General features: G+C 43.0%; 2 protein-coding genes across 4 annotated transcripts in view; one reads left to right on the top strand and one right to left on the bottom strand.

The window, feature by feature from the left end:
- The window catches only part of PLEKHH1 (pleckstrin homology, MyTH4 and FERM domain containing H1), a 51,514-nt gene extending 50,525 nt beyond the window's left edge, over positions 1–989 (top strand). Inside the window, exon 29 of the mRNA XM_079908418.1 lies at positions 819–989. Coding sequence (XP_079764544.1) covers positions 819–980 — 162 coding nt within the window. The 3' untranslated portion in view covers positions 981–989. The remainder of the gene's footprint in view (positions 1–818) is intronic.
- Positions 990–3,572: 2,583 nt separating this feature from the next.
- PIGH (phosphatidylinositol glycan anchor biosynthesis class H) lies at positions 3,573–10,909 on the bottom strand. Of its 3 annotated transcripts, none has more exons than XM_079908425.1 (4): positions 10,654–10,909; positions 6,436–6,645; positions 5,897–5,980; positions 3,573–3,706 (listed from the first exon to the last, which is right to left on the bottom strand). In XM_079908425.1, exons 1-4 carry the CDS (start codon positions 10,831–10,833, stop codon positions 3,614–3,616), a joined length of 567 nt encoding a protein of 188 aa, XP_079764551.1. In that variant the 5' UTR covers positions 10,834–10,909; the 3' UTR covers positions 3,573–3,613. The 3 variants fall into 3 exon arrangements, with proteins under 3 accessions (XP_079764551.1, XP_079764552.1, XP_079764553.1); XM_079908426.1 differs by having other exon boundaries at positions 5,897–5,977; XM_079908427.1 differs by having other exon boundaries at positions 5,897–5,944.
- Between the last annotated feature and the right edge of the window lie 1,840 nt (positions 10,910–12,749).

Here is a 12,749-nt window from a genome sequence, read left to right as displayed (position 1 = left end):
CAAATGAAACTATCATCAGTACCCCAGAGGGTTCAGGTGGCGTCTCTACGGTCACTGCTGAGCTGGCAGGTGGGGGGGCTGGCGGGAGAGGGAACTCACTCTGGTCCAGCTACTCTGCACTCCTCACGTTACCTTCCTCTGTTCTGTCAGCCACAGCACTGGACAGGCTTGAATGGGGGCCCTCTTGCTGCTGTCGTCCTTGCAGCAGGCCCAGTGTTCTCACCTTGCCTTGGGCTCTGCTGTCCCGGCACTAGTCACAAGTGGGACACTCTGAACATGCTCCCCCTTCCCTGGGGTCCTAGGAACTGTTCACTTTAAGGGCCTTGTTCCTACTCAGTACAGGAAATGTTGATGCAAAAAATAACAATTGCAGAGACTCTGGAACCAAAGTTCTGATTTATAGTTCCTGGCTCCCTTCTGAGCAACTGGAAACCCTGTTGTTTTAACTCTAAAGCTGGAGTTCGCCAAACCACCTCCTCCTTTCAATACTGTCCCTGCCAAAGGAGAGGATATACAGAGCCTTTCCTCCAGGGAGGCTGCCTTGCCTTGTCTTGGAGACAGCCAGGGCGGAATGTTGGTCCTCCTGTCCTCAGGAGGTACTGGGCACCTCAGGACCTCCAGACGCCTATTTCACTAGGCCTCTGAGCCTCACAGGAACGATCCCCTTTGGACATTTCCTCCCAGGTGGGTATTTTAACTTAAGGGACAAACTGAAGCCCAGGAAGCTTATATAACCAGTGCAACAGCTAGTGAGTGAGAGAGCCAGGATTCAAGCCAAAGCCAGTGTTCAATTCCTTTGTTTCTCTTTCTCTCCTTAGATTGCAGAGGTGACCTTCATCATGGCCAGCTACATGAACCACTGCTCCACAACCGTGGACCCACCCCCCAACCCGCCTGCTGCCTGCCAGCCATGGGAACTGGATGGACGACAGTTCTTTGCTTCTGTTCCATGTGCTGCCAAGGGGCCAACGTTGCTGTGAATATTCCTCCTACCCCTTTCCCCACCACCACCTGGTGCCTCTGGGATTAGAGAGCTGTATCCTCGGGTGCGATACTACTGTGATGGGTCTAACAGCCCCCTGCAGCCTGCCCCAGTTGTTCTGTGAAATGTGTATTCCAGTGTCCATGCAGCCTTTACTCTCTAGGTGCCTTATAATGTTTCAGGGCCAACCTTTAAAAATGCAGACCCAGTATAAAAACCACTTTGTTTTCATAAGAATACTGAGCTCTGGATGCTGCCCAGTTCTAGACACAGATAGGGATGGCCCACTGTTACTGGTTACTGAGGGCATCAGTGCTGTAAGTCAGAATTTCCTGCACTGCTACTCTCAGGGAGACTAATATGTTTATGTTGTGTATGGTCCTCACGCAGGGGTTTATACTTGAAGTTTTCCCGACATCCCTGAACAGGGAAGGACTAGAATTTCCAATTCACCTGAACTCCAACAAAAGCTTAGAACTCACTAAGACTGGAGTTCCTTTCCCATATGGGAAAGGTGTTGGCAGGGCTGGAGAAAAAGGAGGAGACTCACCTTTCCCCTTCCCCTGGTGCGAACGAGGAGGCATTGGCGGTGCCCTTCTGGGGCAGCGGCACCTGTCTCTGCAGGACAAGGCGCTATTCGCCTGAGACTGAAGCTGTGCTCCCTCACACTGGACCGTCAGCCCAACTGGGTACAGGGAAGGGCAGGGGCTAGGTCCAACCTGACCTCTCCCTGTCTCATTTTAACAACTGGACAGGGCTCAGTGAAGGCTGTGCTTACTACTGTAGGAGAAGGTGGTCGTCGCTTGTCCCCCTGCTCTTTGAAAAACCAAGCAAATGCATTCTGCGTTTTGCTGCTCTGTGAGGCCACCAAAGATGAGTCAGAAACAGAAGACACCCCTGCAGGCCCATGGGCCTGGATTTGCTCCTTAAGACTTCTGGCGAACTTGCGCTGGGAATGTTTGAGGGCAGATGCACATATGCGTTATCTGTCCTAGCCTGAGAGCATCAGTTGAAAGTATCTTTCACCTTTTGTCTTCCTGACGATGCCAATATGCCCCCATCCCCGAGTGAGACCTTCTGTTGGATGCAGAGATGATCTTGTCTCCACCCTCCCTTAACAGGAAAAAAAAAAAAAAAAAAGACGAAAGAGTTCATTTATACTCTGATTTTCCAACATTGAGGAAACTGAGTTTTATTTCATAGCTCTAAGGCAGTCTTATCATTTTTCGATAAAGTGCCAAACAAACTATATGGGTTTAGCAATAGCATCCAAGAACCAAGCCTTTAACCCCAGCAAAGTGTGTGTGTGTTGCACACTGTGAAAACTGCAAGGCTGGAACTAGTTTATCTGAACACCTCAGCTGCTGTAAGCTTCCCCTCTCTCACCCATTAAACTGACAAGCATGATGAAAAAAGCAGCGCATCAGAGTGTCTACCTTTTTTAAACGAACTTGACCTTGCCAGGCTGGCAATTTCATAGCTGCCTCCCATTTCTGTTCCTGCCTTTCCCCCAGCATTTGGGATTTAGCTGAGACATTTCTACCTCGACCAAGTCACATGTCACATGTCCCACAGGCTCCTGAATAACCCCTCCAGGGCTGGTATAAAAGGCAGAAGTTACAGCTCTGGTTTTGTAATATCTTGAGTGTGTCTAAGGCAAATAAGGAATTATCATCTGGCCAGGAGTTAAAAAAAAAAAAAAATCCCAAAGAAAAAGTAAGCAAGAATGGAGCTGTGTTCATATTGAATTTGGGGGTCAAGCTATTTCCCCCGCCCTGTCTTCTTCCCAACCCTTCAGGAATCCTCCCTTAGTTTATTAATTTTATATAAAAGAAACTGCCTTATAAACAAAGGCTTCTACAGTATGTATGTTTATCCTTCTTTAACATGTCTGGAAACCAAAGTCAAATTTCTGTCTGGCCTTTTATCTCACCCCTCTTGGCAAAAGAAGTTTTTGAAACCATAGACAATGCTGAGTAACAAGAGTATTAATGTGCTAGACACCCGTGACTGAAATGCCATGATCGTGTTTGTCAATAAAAAGCAGCTGTCTGAACCAAGCAATTGTGTATGTTTTGGAAGGAGATCTGTTTATTAAGAGAATCACCATAAATTAACCCTGTACAGAACACAGGAGCTAGGTGGACAGAGACTAGTCTTTTGTAGGACATTTCTTCCTACTGACCAGCCCCTGAAGGGCTTGCTTTTTCTCTTAGCTTTTATACAGGGGTACTGTGCAGTTGAAAATTATCTTTCTCAAGAGATCTGATGTCAGTTTCCCATTGTCTTGCTCTACAAATTTCAACAAAAAGTAAACTTGAACGTGCTTAGGAATATCACAAAGTGCTCTTCGTCAACATTACTCCTGACATACTGTTTCGAGGTCTCCCCTCAGGTGGTAAACGAAATCTTACAAGGGGAACACTAAAATACACATAAATACTTTGCTCAACATCGCACAATAAGTTAGGCTTCCAGGCACCTGCTCTACGGCTCTGAGATCCACCGCATCCATACTGGTTCCTAGGACTGTGCCCACTTGATGGTTTAAAATACAGAAAATAAACCAGCCACTGTGGCTTAGGAGTCATCTCCTCTGGAAAACAATACTGGCCTTCTAAACGCTGGGACTCACGGGCTCGTTGATGTGGCTTTCTGGTGTGCCAGGATGTCCTGGCAGCTTCTGTACACTTCAATCAAGCAGTCCAGCCGGGGCTTGGCACTCTGAATTCCAAAGGGGAGAAATGCAGAAACAAGATGAATGTAAAGTGCTTAGTGGTATTGTGTCCATGTGCAACCTCAATCTCTCACCCACGACCAGGGAGTCTAAATGGTACAGGTGTGGGCTTCAGAGAGGCAGAAGTTCAGGCCTCACAGCATTTTCCTAGGAGGAATCCCTAACCAGGCCCACATCCCAGCCTGTGAACTGTGGAAGCAGGAGCTCGAAAGACAGTTTTTAATCTAAATTTCATGACCTCCACCTAAGACAAAGCAAGAAGAGTAACAAGGACAGACCCTCTTGGGAAGTATCACAAGCTGCGAAACAGTTCCCAGAGACAGGAAGGGCAGTTTAATATGTAAATATTGAAAATTATTTTGTATAATGAAATATAATACAACCAAATGAAAAGAAAAGCCACAGAATGGGAAAAATATATGGGGAAAGCATATTTCATAACAGTTTGCTACCCAAAATATATAAATTGTTACAATGCATAATCACTATCTAGTATCTACTTGACTAATAGAGGAGATGGATAGTTTAAAACAGAAAATACTGATAGGTAGCACTTACAAGGAAATATGAAAAGTCTCTTTGTCATTTAAAGAGACACAAATTTAATAACTCTAAATTCCTTTCCCTACATACTAAACTAAAAAATAGCTAAACCCACTGTTAGCCAAGACTACAGGAAAACAAGTACAAATTCACAAAAGTACGGTAAGGTTGTCCAATCTCTGGAGCCAAATCTCAAACATGATTAAAATCTATGAAACTATTCATAAGCTTTAATAAAATAATTTTGAACTATAATGCAAAAGAATTTTAGCTTAGCTTCCTTAAATCCTTTGAAAAAGGAAGGGCAGTGAGGCAGAGTTAACTGCATACGTAAATACTTTACATACCTATAAAATAATTGATTATAATCATGTTTGTATAAGTTTTGTGTTTTTTAAAAATTTTTTAACATCTTTATTGGAGTATAATTGCTGTACAATGGTGTGTTAGTTTCTGCTTTATAACAAAGTGAATCAGTTATACATGTACATATGTCCCCATATCTCTTCCCTCTTGTGTCTCCCTCCCTCCCACCCTCCCTATCCCACCCCTCTAGGTGGTCACAAAGCACTGAGCTGATCTCCCTGTGCCATGCGGCTGCTTCCCTCTAGCTCTCTATTTTACATTTGGTAGTGTATATATGTCCATGCCACTCTCTCACTTTGTCCCAGCTTACCCTTCCCCCTCCCCGTATCCTCAAGTCCATTCTCTAGTAGGTCTGCGTCTTTGTATAAGTGTTTTTTGGTAAGAAAAAAACAAAAAATAATCTGAACATGATTTCAAAAGCTAGTAAATGAGGTAGCTAAATAAACTGATATTTGACATGATATAATTATTTTAAATAATAAGTATAATGGCCTTTGTAAATGCATGAAAATATGTATATTGAAAAAGCAAGGGGGCTTCCCTGGTGGCGCAGTGGTTGAGAATCTGCCTGCCAACGCAAGGGACACGGGTTTGAGCCCTGGCCCAGGAAGATCCCACATGCCGCGGAGCAACTAAGCCCATGTGCCACAGCTACTGAGCCTGAGCTCTAGAGCCTGCAAGCCACAACTACTGAGCCCACGTGCCACAACTACTGAAGCCTGCGCGCCTAGAGCCCGTGCTCCGCAACAAGAGAAGCCACGACAATGAGAAGCCGACGCACCACAATGAAGAGTAGCCCCCGCTCACTGCAACTAGAGAAAGCCCGCGCACAGCAACAAAGACCCAACTCAGCCATAAATAAATGAATAGATAGATAAATAAATGTATATGTATAAAAAAAACAAGACACAAAATAGTGTATAAAAGTCTGTATAGATCAATAGCATCTATGTAAAATCGCATATTGGCAGACTAACGGAGTCAAAGCAGATGAATGATGACCTACAGGCAGAAGTTGCTATATATATGTTTTTATCTCTAAAATTTGTATAAATTCATAATATTTCTGAAAGCCTTATTTGCCTCAGAAAGGAATTTCTGAAATAACTAAAATCCTAATTCTCAGTAAAAATACCCCTCAGGTATCCTCAAATACTCTTGACAACAGAAGTTCACATTCCTACTGAACATAAGAAGCCGTGGATATGCAGAGAGGAGGGGAAAGGTAGAGGATTTCTTTGCAGAAGAAACAAGTATTCTATGCTCACCTGGAAGAGAGGTACTACTTGGGATATCCCATGTGGTTCCATTGGATCCTTCAATAAAATGCAGAGGTAGTAAATCACCTTCTGCTGTAAGAAAATAAACCAAATAGCAGAGATCTAAGTAAAATTCAGTTTTCTTTCTCAAGGGAAGGCTTAAAACTTTTTCATACACTTGAAAAAGAATGCATTTGAAGTGAGGGAGAAGTATATTCTCATTCTTTAGATTAAAAAAGACAAAACAACAACAAGCAGAGATGACTTTGAAGCAGGGCTAGAAAATAAAGATGAAATGCTGACTCCCTATCCATAAAAACCTATAGTATCTCTTTAAAAATAAAGGACATATGTTTTCAATACAAGTTTCACTTTTATGGCTTAAGGACATGTCAGCCAAAAAGAAAACACTACAGGTACTGGAACAGAGAGCCCTCAAGTTTAATTCTGTGACATCAGTTACTTTACGCATTAAGACTCAGCTTAGATCCAGGCATACCCCATGCGCTGCCTCATCCAGAGAGGCCTGTAATGACTTAAGTACTTACCATGTAAATAGCCTCATTAATGACAACATCGTTCACCTGGCCCATCTCAATGAAGGTGGTGCTTTCTTTGCCTGAGGCGTAGGATGAGGTCATCTGGATGCCAAGGGAATCAATGATTAACAGGGTCTCGTGATCAATCTTCACAAAATGGAGGTAACCAAGCAGGCCTAAGAGAGTGATGAAGATGGCAGCAGAGAGGATCATGCTGTTCTGAAGAGAGCCAGACACAGGCGGTAAGGTTACCAAGTGGTCCTCCACATATAGCTCTGCTATTTAATACGTCAACTCCAGGCACTGTGGAAAAAAGCCTTTGTTCTGTTGTGAGGTGAACAGATGGGAAGAACATGCACGGAGGAAGAGGAAACTACTTTTACTTGGGCTCTGTAGTGCTACGAAAGCATATGATAAAATACATCCAGACAACAAATGGATAGGTCTCGGGAGGTGAACCTCCATCAGCAAAATACGCATCACACCGCTTTCAGAGATTTTTCTTCCAAAATTGCAACTTAAGGACTCAGATCTTTTCTTCTCATGCTCCATCAGTAAGATATGTAGGAAAATCGCAGACTGGAGAGTAATAAAATGCTTAGCACAGTGTAGCAGATAATACTCAACAGCCGCTCCTCCTTCCTAATAGAAGTTGGAGGGAATCATGATTGGTTCCCACTCCTGCCAATGATTGGTTCAGAAATGGACCTATGACACAACTCTAGCCAATGAGATGTGAGGGGAAGTCGGCTGGAGGGGTTTCTGGAAAACTAAGTCCATCTCAAGAGATCTAAGGAAGAGAAGGCCCCTTCATCCTGAGGTTTTGATGCCTGAAAACCAACTACGTGGCCTCTGCCAAACCATGTGGAAAGCTAGGCTGAGGACAGGTAGAGTACATCAAGGGTGGAAGAGCAGTAAGATGAAAAAAGTAAAATCAACAGAGCCTCTTAAGCCCTCTAGAGCCCTCCTTCGTCCTGACTTCTTGTTTTGTTAAATAATAAAGATCTTACTATTTAGGGCTCTTTTTGTTGTTTTGGGTTGTGACTGACTAATGTGTTAAGGTTGACTGACTAGATGAAATGACTGATGTGTTAAGGGCCCCCAAAATGGTATTTACTTCTTTGATTCTAAGACACATCTACAATCTTTTAACATTTCTGAAGTTGAAGTGTGTCTTTCCATCAAGGTATGTTGCTTTCATGTGGCACTGTTTTCCCTTTTTTTTCCAAAAAGCTATTTAGAAGGATGACACAGAAAAAAAATCATCGATGATCTAGAATCAAGAGACTCACTAATTTATGACTGTCATTCCTTGAGCATAGGAAGTGTTTTATTAATTTTTGTTACTGACAAGATACTCTCTTTGACCTAACTCTAGTCAAGCTCTTCTAAGTGCTGGACCTTGGTGTCCATTCTTGTTGGGCCTGCATTGTTCAACAAGTTGTAGCAAGAATCTTGCTGAGTTTAAAGAAGACCCTCACCCTTGGTATCTAATCACCGTGGCCTGCCTTCAGCCAGAATCCTGTCAAATCAATTTACCCAGAATCCCCCTTTACCCCTGATGTTTCTTTTTAGTAATTTTCCATCCACTGACCCCTGACCCTGCTCCTTAGCTATACATTTCCACTGGTCCCTGCTATATTTAGAATTGAGCCCAATTCAATACTTAAGTCTCTTTTCTCCCATTGCAACAGTTTCTGAATAAAATCTGTGTTTACTGCTTTAACTACTGACCAGCTCTGGTTTTCCTTGAAGGTACCTTTCGACTTCTTTCTACATAACACATAGTTAACTGTTAGATCAGGAGTCTGAAAACTATTTGGGCCTGTGATATGTGTTTGTCTGGTCCACCTTAAGCTAAGAATGTTTTTTACATTTTTTAAAGGGTTGATAAAAAGAGAGAAAAAGAAACAGAAGAATCTGAGACGGAGACCTGAAAGCCTAAAATATTTACTATTCGACCTTTTAAAAAGAAGTTTGCTGACCGCTGTGCTAGGAAATTATTTGTTGATTAACAAATAAAGGATGGAGAAATCTATGTGCTGGGTCTCTGATGACCCAGAAATATCTACTTTGAGCTAATTAAATGTCTAGTATCTAGTACAGTGTCTTGTACATCGTGTGAACTGAATAAGCATTATGGAAGAATAGAGAGATAAAATTCAGTTCTGGCCCTTACAGATTTATTAGAGGCAAGATTAACATATATAAAATCCTTTTGGAGAATACTATGATTCTGACTTAGAAGTGACTAAGACAGGATTAAAAGAGAGAGAGAGAAAGCCAGAAAGAGAGACATTAAAGCACACAGGAATATCCTATGAAGACTTCCAAGGAAGCAGAGGAGGTGCAGAGGAGGTGGTGGTTATTGACAAATATACTTAGCTGAGAAAAGGAAGGGGGAAGGACATTCCAGGTTGGAATAAGTAAGGTAAAAACCTAGAATTCTAATAGAACTGTGAATTCAAAAACTGGGAGGAAAGAAGGGATGAAGAACAGTATATACTTAGGGGATTTGATCCATATCAGCTTTTCTATAAAGTAATCCCTGCCCCAAACTTCATTACCCCTGCATTTTCTATACTTCATTTTTCTTTCTGAAATTCTATCTGACAGTTCAATATTCGTTTTGGGTTGAAGTTTAGCCACATGTTTTAATGAATTCCTTCATCAGATTTCTTCTCATCCTAGCTGAGATTCAGTAATTAGTAGTTTTGAATAGGAGGAAAGATAAGAAATTTTGGTACACAGAGCCCTTAAGAAGTGTTGCAGTGGAGTTTAAAGGAAGATAAGGTTACCGAGCCCTGGACATTTGTTGAGGGTAAGTGGGATATACCAGGATGAGAGAGGTGAGTACAAAAGGGAGCTGGCGTAAACACAAACCTCTATTTAAAAATTTTGCCTAAGCAAGCCCCCTGCAATGAGGAGACATCATAGTATAGTGGGAAAAAAATGGTTTCAGAGTCAGACAGCCCTGGGTTTGAAGCCCCCGTACGCCATTTACTAGCTTTATCACTTCGGATAAGTTATTACTCTTTCTGAGTCTTGGTTTTCTTCTAAGGTTGAGATGAGGCATTCAGTAAAGCAGTTGGCACTCAGTGGGCATTTAATAAATACCTGTTCCCTCCTCCTCACATGACTACCTGACCAGAGCTCAGGCTAGTATTGATATTCAACTATTTTATATATGAAATCTTTCTGGGGGGAGGAGGAAGGACTGTCTTGGCAACTTAACCATTTTGACTGACTTATGAACAAACTTTTAGATACAATTTGGTACAAATTAGGGCATATATTTTGCATATATCTACACTACTAAATTACCATGCTCTGAAATATGCTCTGATGGCAAAAAAAAGCAAATGGATGCAGTATCGAAAACAATACCCAAATTATAGAAATAAATAGCCTTGCTGTATTTCAGCTCTGGTCAGACCACTCCTGAAATAATATAGTCCACACAGGACACTAAATATGAAACTAAATTCATCCTGAAAAGGGCAATTAGGATGATTCCTTTTATTTTAGGGCTGTCACAATGCTACTACATGTGACCCTCACAATGCTGTGAAGCTGGTGTGGCAGATATTAATTCCATTTTAGAGATGTGAAAACTGAGGCTCAGAAAATAGGAATGAGTCTGGAAATTGAGCACAGAAACCACTCCTCTCCGTAATTTCACAATTCTTTAGAAAATACTTGAAGTTGGGGAAGGGATTTGGGGGGGGGGGTTAGATTGCCTTGAAAAAGAGAGATTAGGAAGAACTATCAAACAATTAACTTGCACACAATTCTTGTGATTTATGGTGGCAAAGACAGTTTCTAGAAGACTGTAAAAGGTATTGTTAGCAGTGATTCCTCTGAGGGGTGAAAGTTATGGATGAGGACCTTGGAACTGAATTACTATGAGCATGTACTACGGAGAGTACATGGAAGTTAAAGTTTTAGGCTGTCCTGCAAGGACTGGATGTATGCTGGGTGGAACCACGGAGCAGAGCAGCGACCCAGGAGGGGGATAAAGTACAGGAGCACAAACTTCACTAAACGTAAGGAAGAGAGCTGTCCAGCAGCGGAATGGCGTCCCCAGAACCAGCGAGTTTCCGCCCTCCAGGCCCCACGATCGCAGGAGGGTCCGGCGAGAGGTCTGGGCTCGACCCTAAGGCCCCAATGACCCTTGGAAACCCGAGACCCCGACTCAGATCGCGGGAAGAGGCCGGCAGGCCTTACCTCGCAGAGTGTGAAGAGTCCGTAGGCCGCTAGCCACACGCTGCAGGTGACAGCGGTGAGCGAACGCAGGGTGATCCGAGGGCAGCTGAGGCAGAACTCCAGGCAGGAAGGGGAGTAGAAGCGGCGCTGCAGGGCCAGGCGGCCGCCACAAATATCTGAGAAGCTCTGCTCGTCCTCCATGGCCGGCTCGCCCACACCAGGCCAGGCCGCGCCGCTCTAGCGCGCCCTCCAGCGTCCTCTCGCCGGCTCTGGACTCACTTCCCCGCATCGGCGTTGGCCACGCCCCGCCCCAGGCTGCGCGCAGCCGCAGTTTCGCGCCGACAGCCCCCAAGGCTCTCTGGGTTTTCCACGCCCGGACCTCCAGAGATTTGTGGGGGGGCCAACGTCTGAGCGGACAGGTTAAAACCGCTATTAACGTGCTTTCGCTCTACAAACTGAGTTTGATTTCCAAGCCAGAGTACGCCCCAAGGAGGCAGTCCGCAGGTATTCGTTCATTTCACTCATTCATTCATTCATTCTTTGATTCCGGTGCCAGCTAGTTTTAAGTGCAGGGGCTGCTTGGGGACTTTCAATGGGCAAGTAAGGAAAGTCTCTGGGGAAAGACATCAGAGCCCCAAGGATAAGGAGCCAAGACTGGTCTCGGGATGCTCTGGAGGAGGAAATTGCCGGGAAGGAGGACCAGGAAAGACAAAGCCCCCGAGGCTGGAACAAGTTTGGCTTATTGGAGGAATCAAAAGGTCAGAGAGGCCGACGCATGGGGAATGCAGTTGGAAGTTGGGGAGGTAGGTAGAGGCCAGATCCAGGAGGGTCTTGTAGGGCCCGTAGGGAGTTTGGATTTCACTGTCTAGTTTTCTCTCCCAGACCACTGTGCAGAGCATTGAGAAGGCAGACAAGTCCTGGCTGGGAGGGTTAGCAAGAGGGGAAGATGCAGAAGGTATGGATGGATAATAAAATTACTAAACTCATGACTACTAGTGACCTGTGGGTTCCCCTTTTTCTTTTTACTTGGGATGTGGCCCAAGAGTGCCTGTGTGGCCCGTTAAAAGAGTTATGGTGCTTCAGCCCTGAGGCAGCATCGTGTATGAAAGAATTTGTGTATAAAGATAAATGGCATAAAGGCCTCACCAACTTTGTGTTCCGATGAAAGTCAGGTTCAGCTTCTCCATCTTCATCCAGGATTTTGTTTTCCTTTTTTTACTTTTCCTAAAGGATTTTCTTCAAGCATTGTTGTTTTTCCAATTTTATTTTTATACCCTGAATCTTACCAAGCAATACACCCCTTTTTGTTTTTGTAAATATCATGCAAAAGTGATGTTTGCTTATTGTGGAAAATTTGAAAAATACAGAAAAGAAGAAAATGTTTAAACCATCTGTATTTCCACTACTCCGAGATAAACAGGGTTGATGTTTTGGGGAAACCACCAGGCCTGGAGTTCTTAACTTGCACTTCACAGATAAAATCAGAGTTTCATCTTTAGTTTCATTAACTTATAATTGAAATTTAACATTTCTTTTGATTATGAATTAGGCAACAAACCAGTTAGTATTAGCAATACTTGTGATTTTTGTCACCGATAGAAACCACAGATATCTTTATCTCACAATAATTATCTCAAAATGTCATTTCCACTCATCACTACTTCAAAATTGCAGTAATTATTCGACCAACTACTAGATCTTCTAATTTAATGTGTCAATAGAGACACCTATTACCGTAAGACATTTTTTAAATATTTTGATAACAGTATTTTAATTCAGTTGGTTTTCTTTGAAATCCTATGTACTTTATTCATTTAAAAGATTATTGTGATAAGGGGTCCATTAGGTTTACCGGACTTACAGAGGATCTGTGGCACCAAAAAAAGTTAAGAACCTGTGCAGGCTCAGAAGTTTCACAACTCTAGAGTCATAGAAAGAAAAAAAGACACCTAAATATATTTAAAGTACTTAATTTTTTGAATATTAAATTATTATATTAAATACCACATTCTAGGGATAGATAGTGTGGTAATAGAATTCTGAAGTCTTTATAATCACTTTGCTCTGTCAGATCACAGTGTCATGGTAACTCGATTACGCAGTTTGGCATCCCAGTA

The sequence above is a fragment of the Stenella coeruleoalba genome (assembly GCF_951394435.1).
Source record: "Stenella coeruleoalba genome assembly, chromosome: 2".
NCBI classification, from domain to species: domain Eukaryota; kingdom Metazoa; phylum Chordata; class Mammalia; order Artiodactyla; family Delphinidae; genus Stenella; species Stenella coeruleoalba.
This window is presented reverse-complemented; position numbering and strand designations above follow the sequence as displayed.

What these genes read in the sequence shown, in the direction of transcription:
- PIGH (XM_079908425.1), bottom strand. Translation starts at nt 10,833, where the DNA reads ATGGAGGACGAGCAGAGCTTCTCAGATATTTGTGGCGGCCGCCTGGCC. An exon ending in TTAATGAGGCTATTTACATG is followed by an intron (nt 5,981 to 6,435) that starts GTAAGTACTTAA and finishes ATTTTCTTACAG; the next exon opens with CAGAAGGTGATTTACTACCT. An exon ending in AAGTAGTACCTCTCTTCCAG is followed by an intron (nt 3,707 to 5,896) that starts GTGAGCATAGAA and finishes TTTGGAATTCAG; the next exon opens with AGTGCCAAGCCCCGGCTGGA.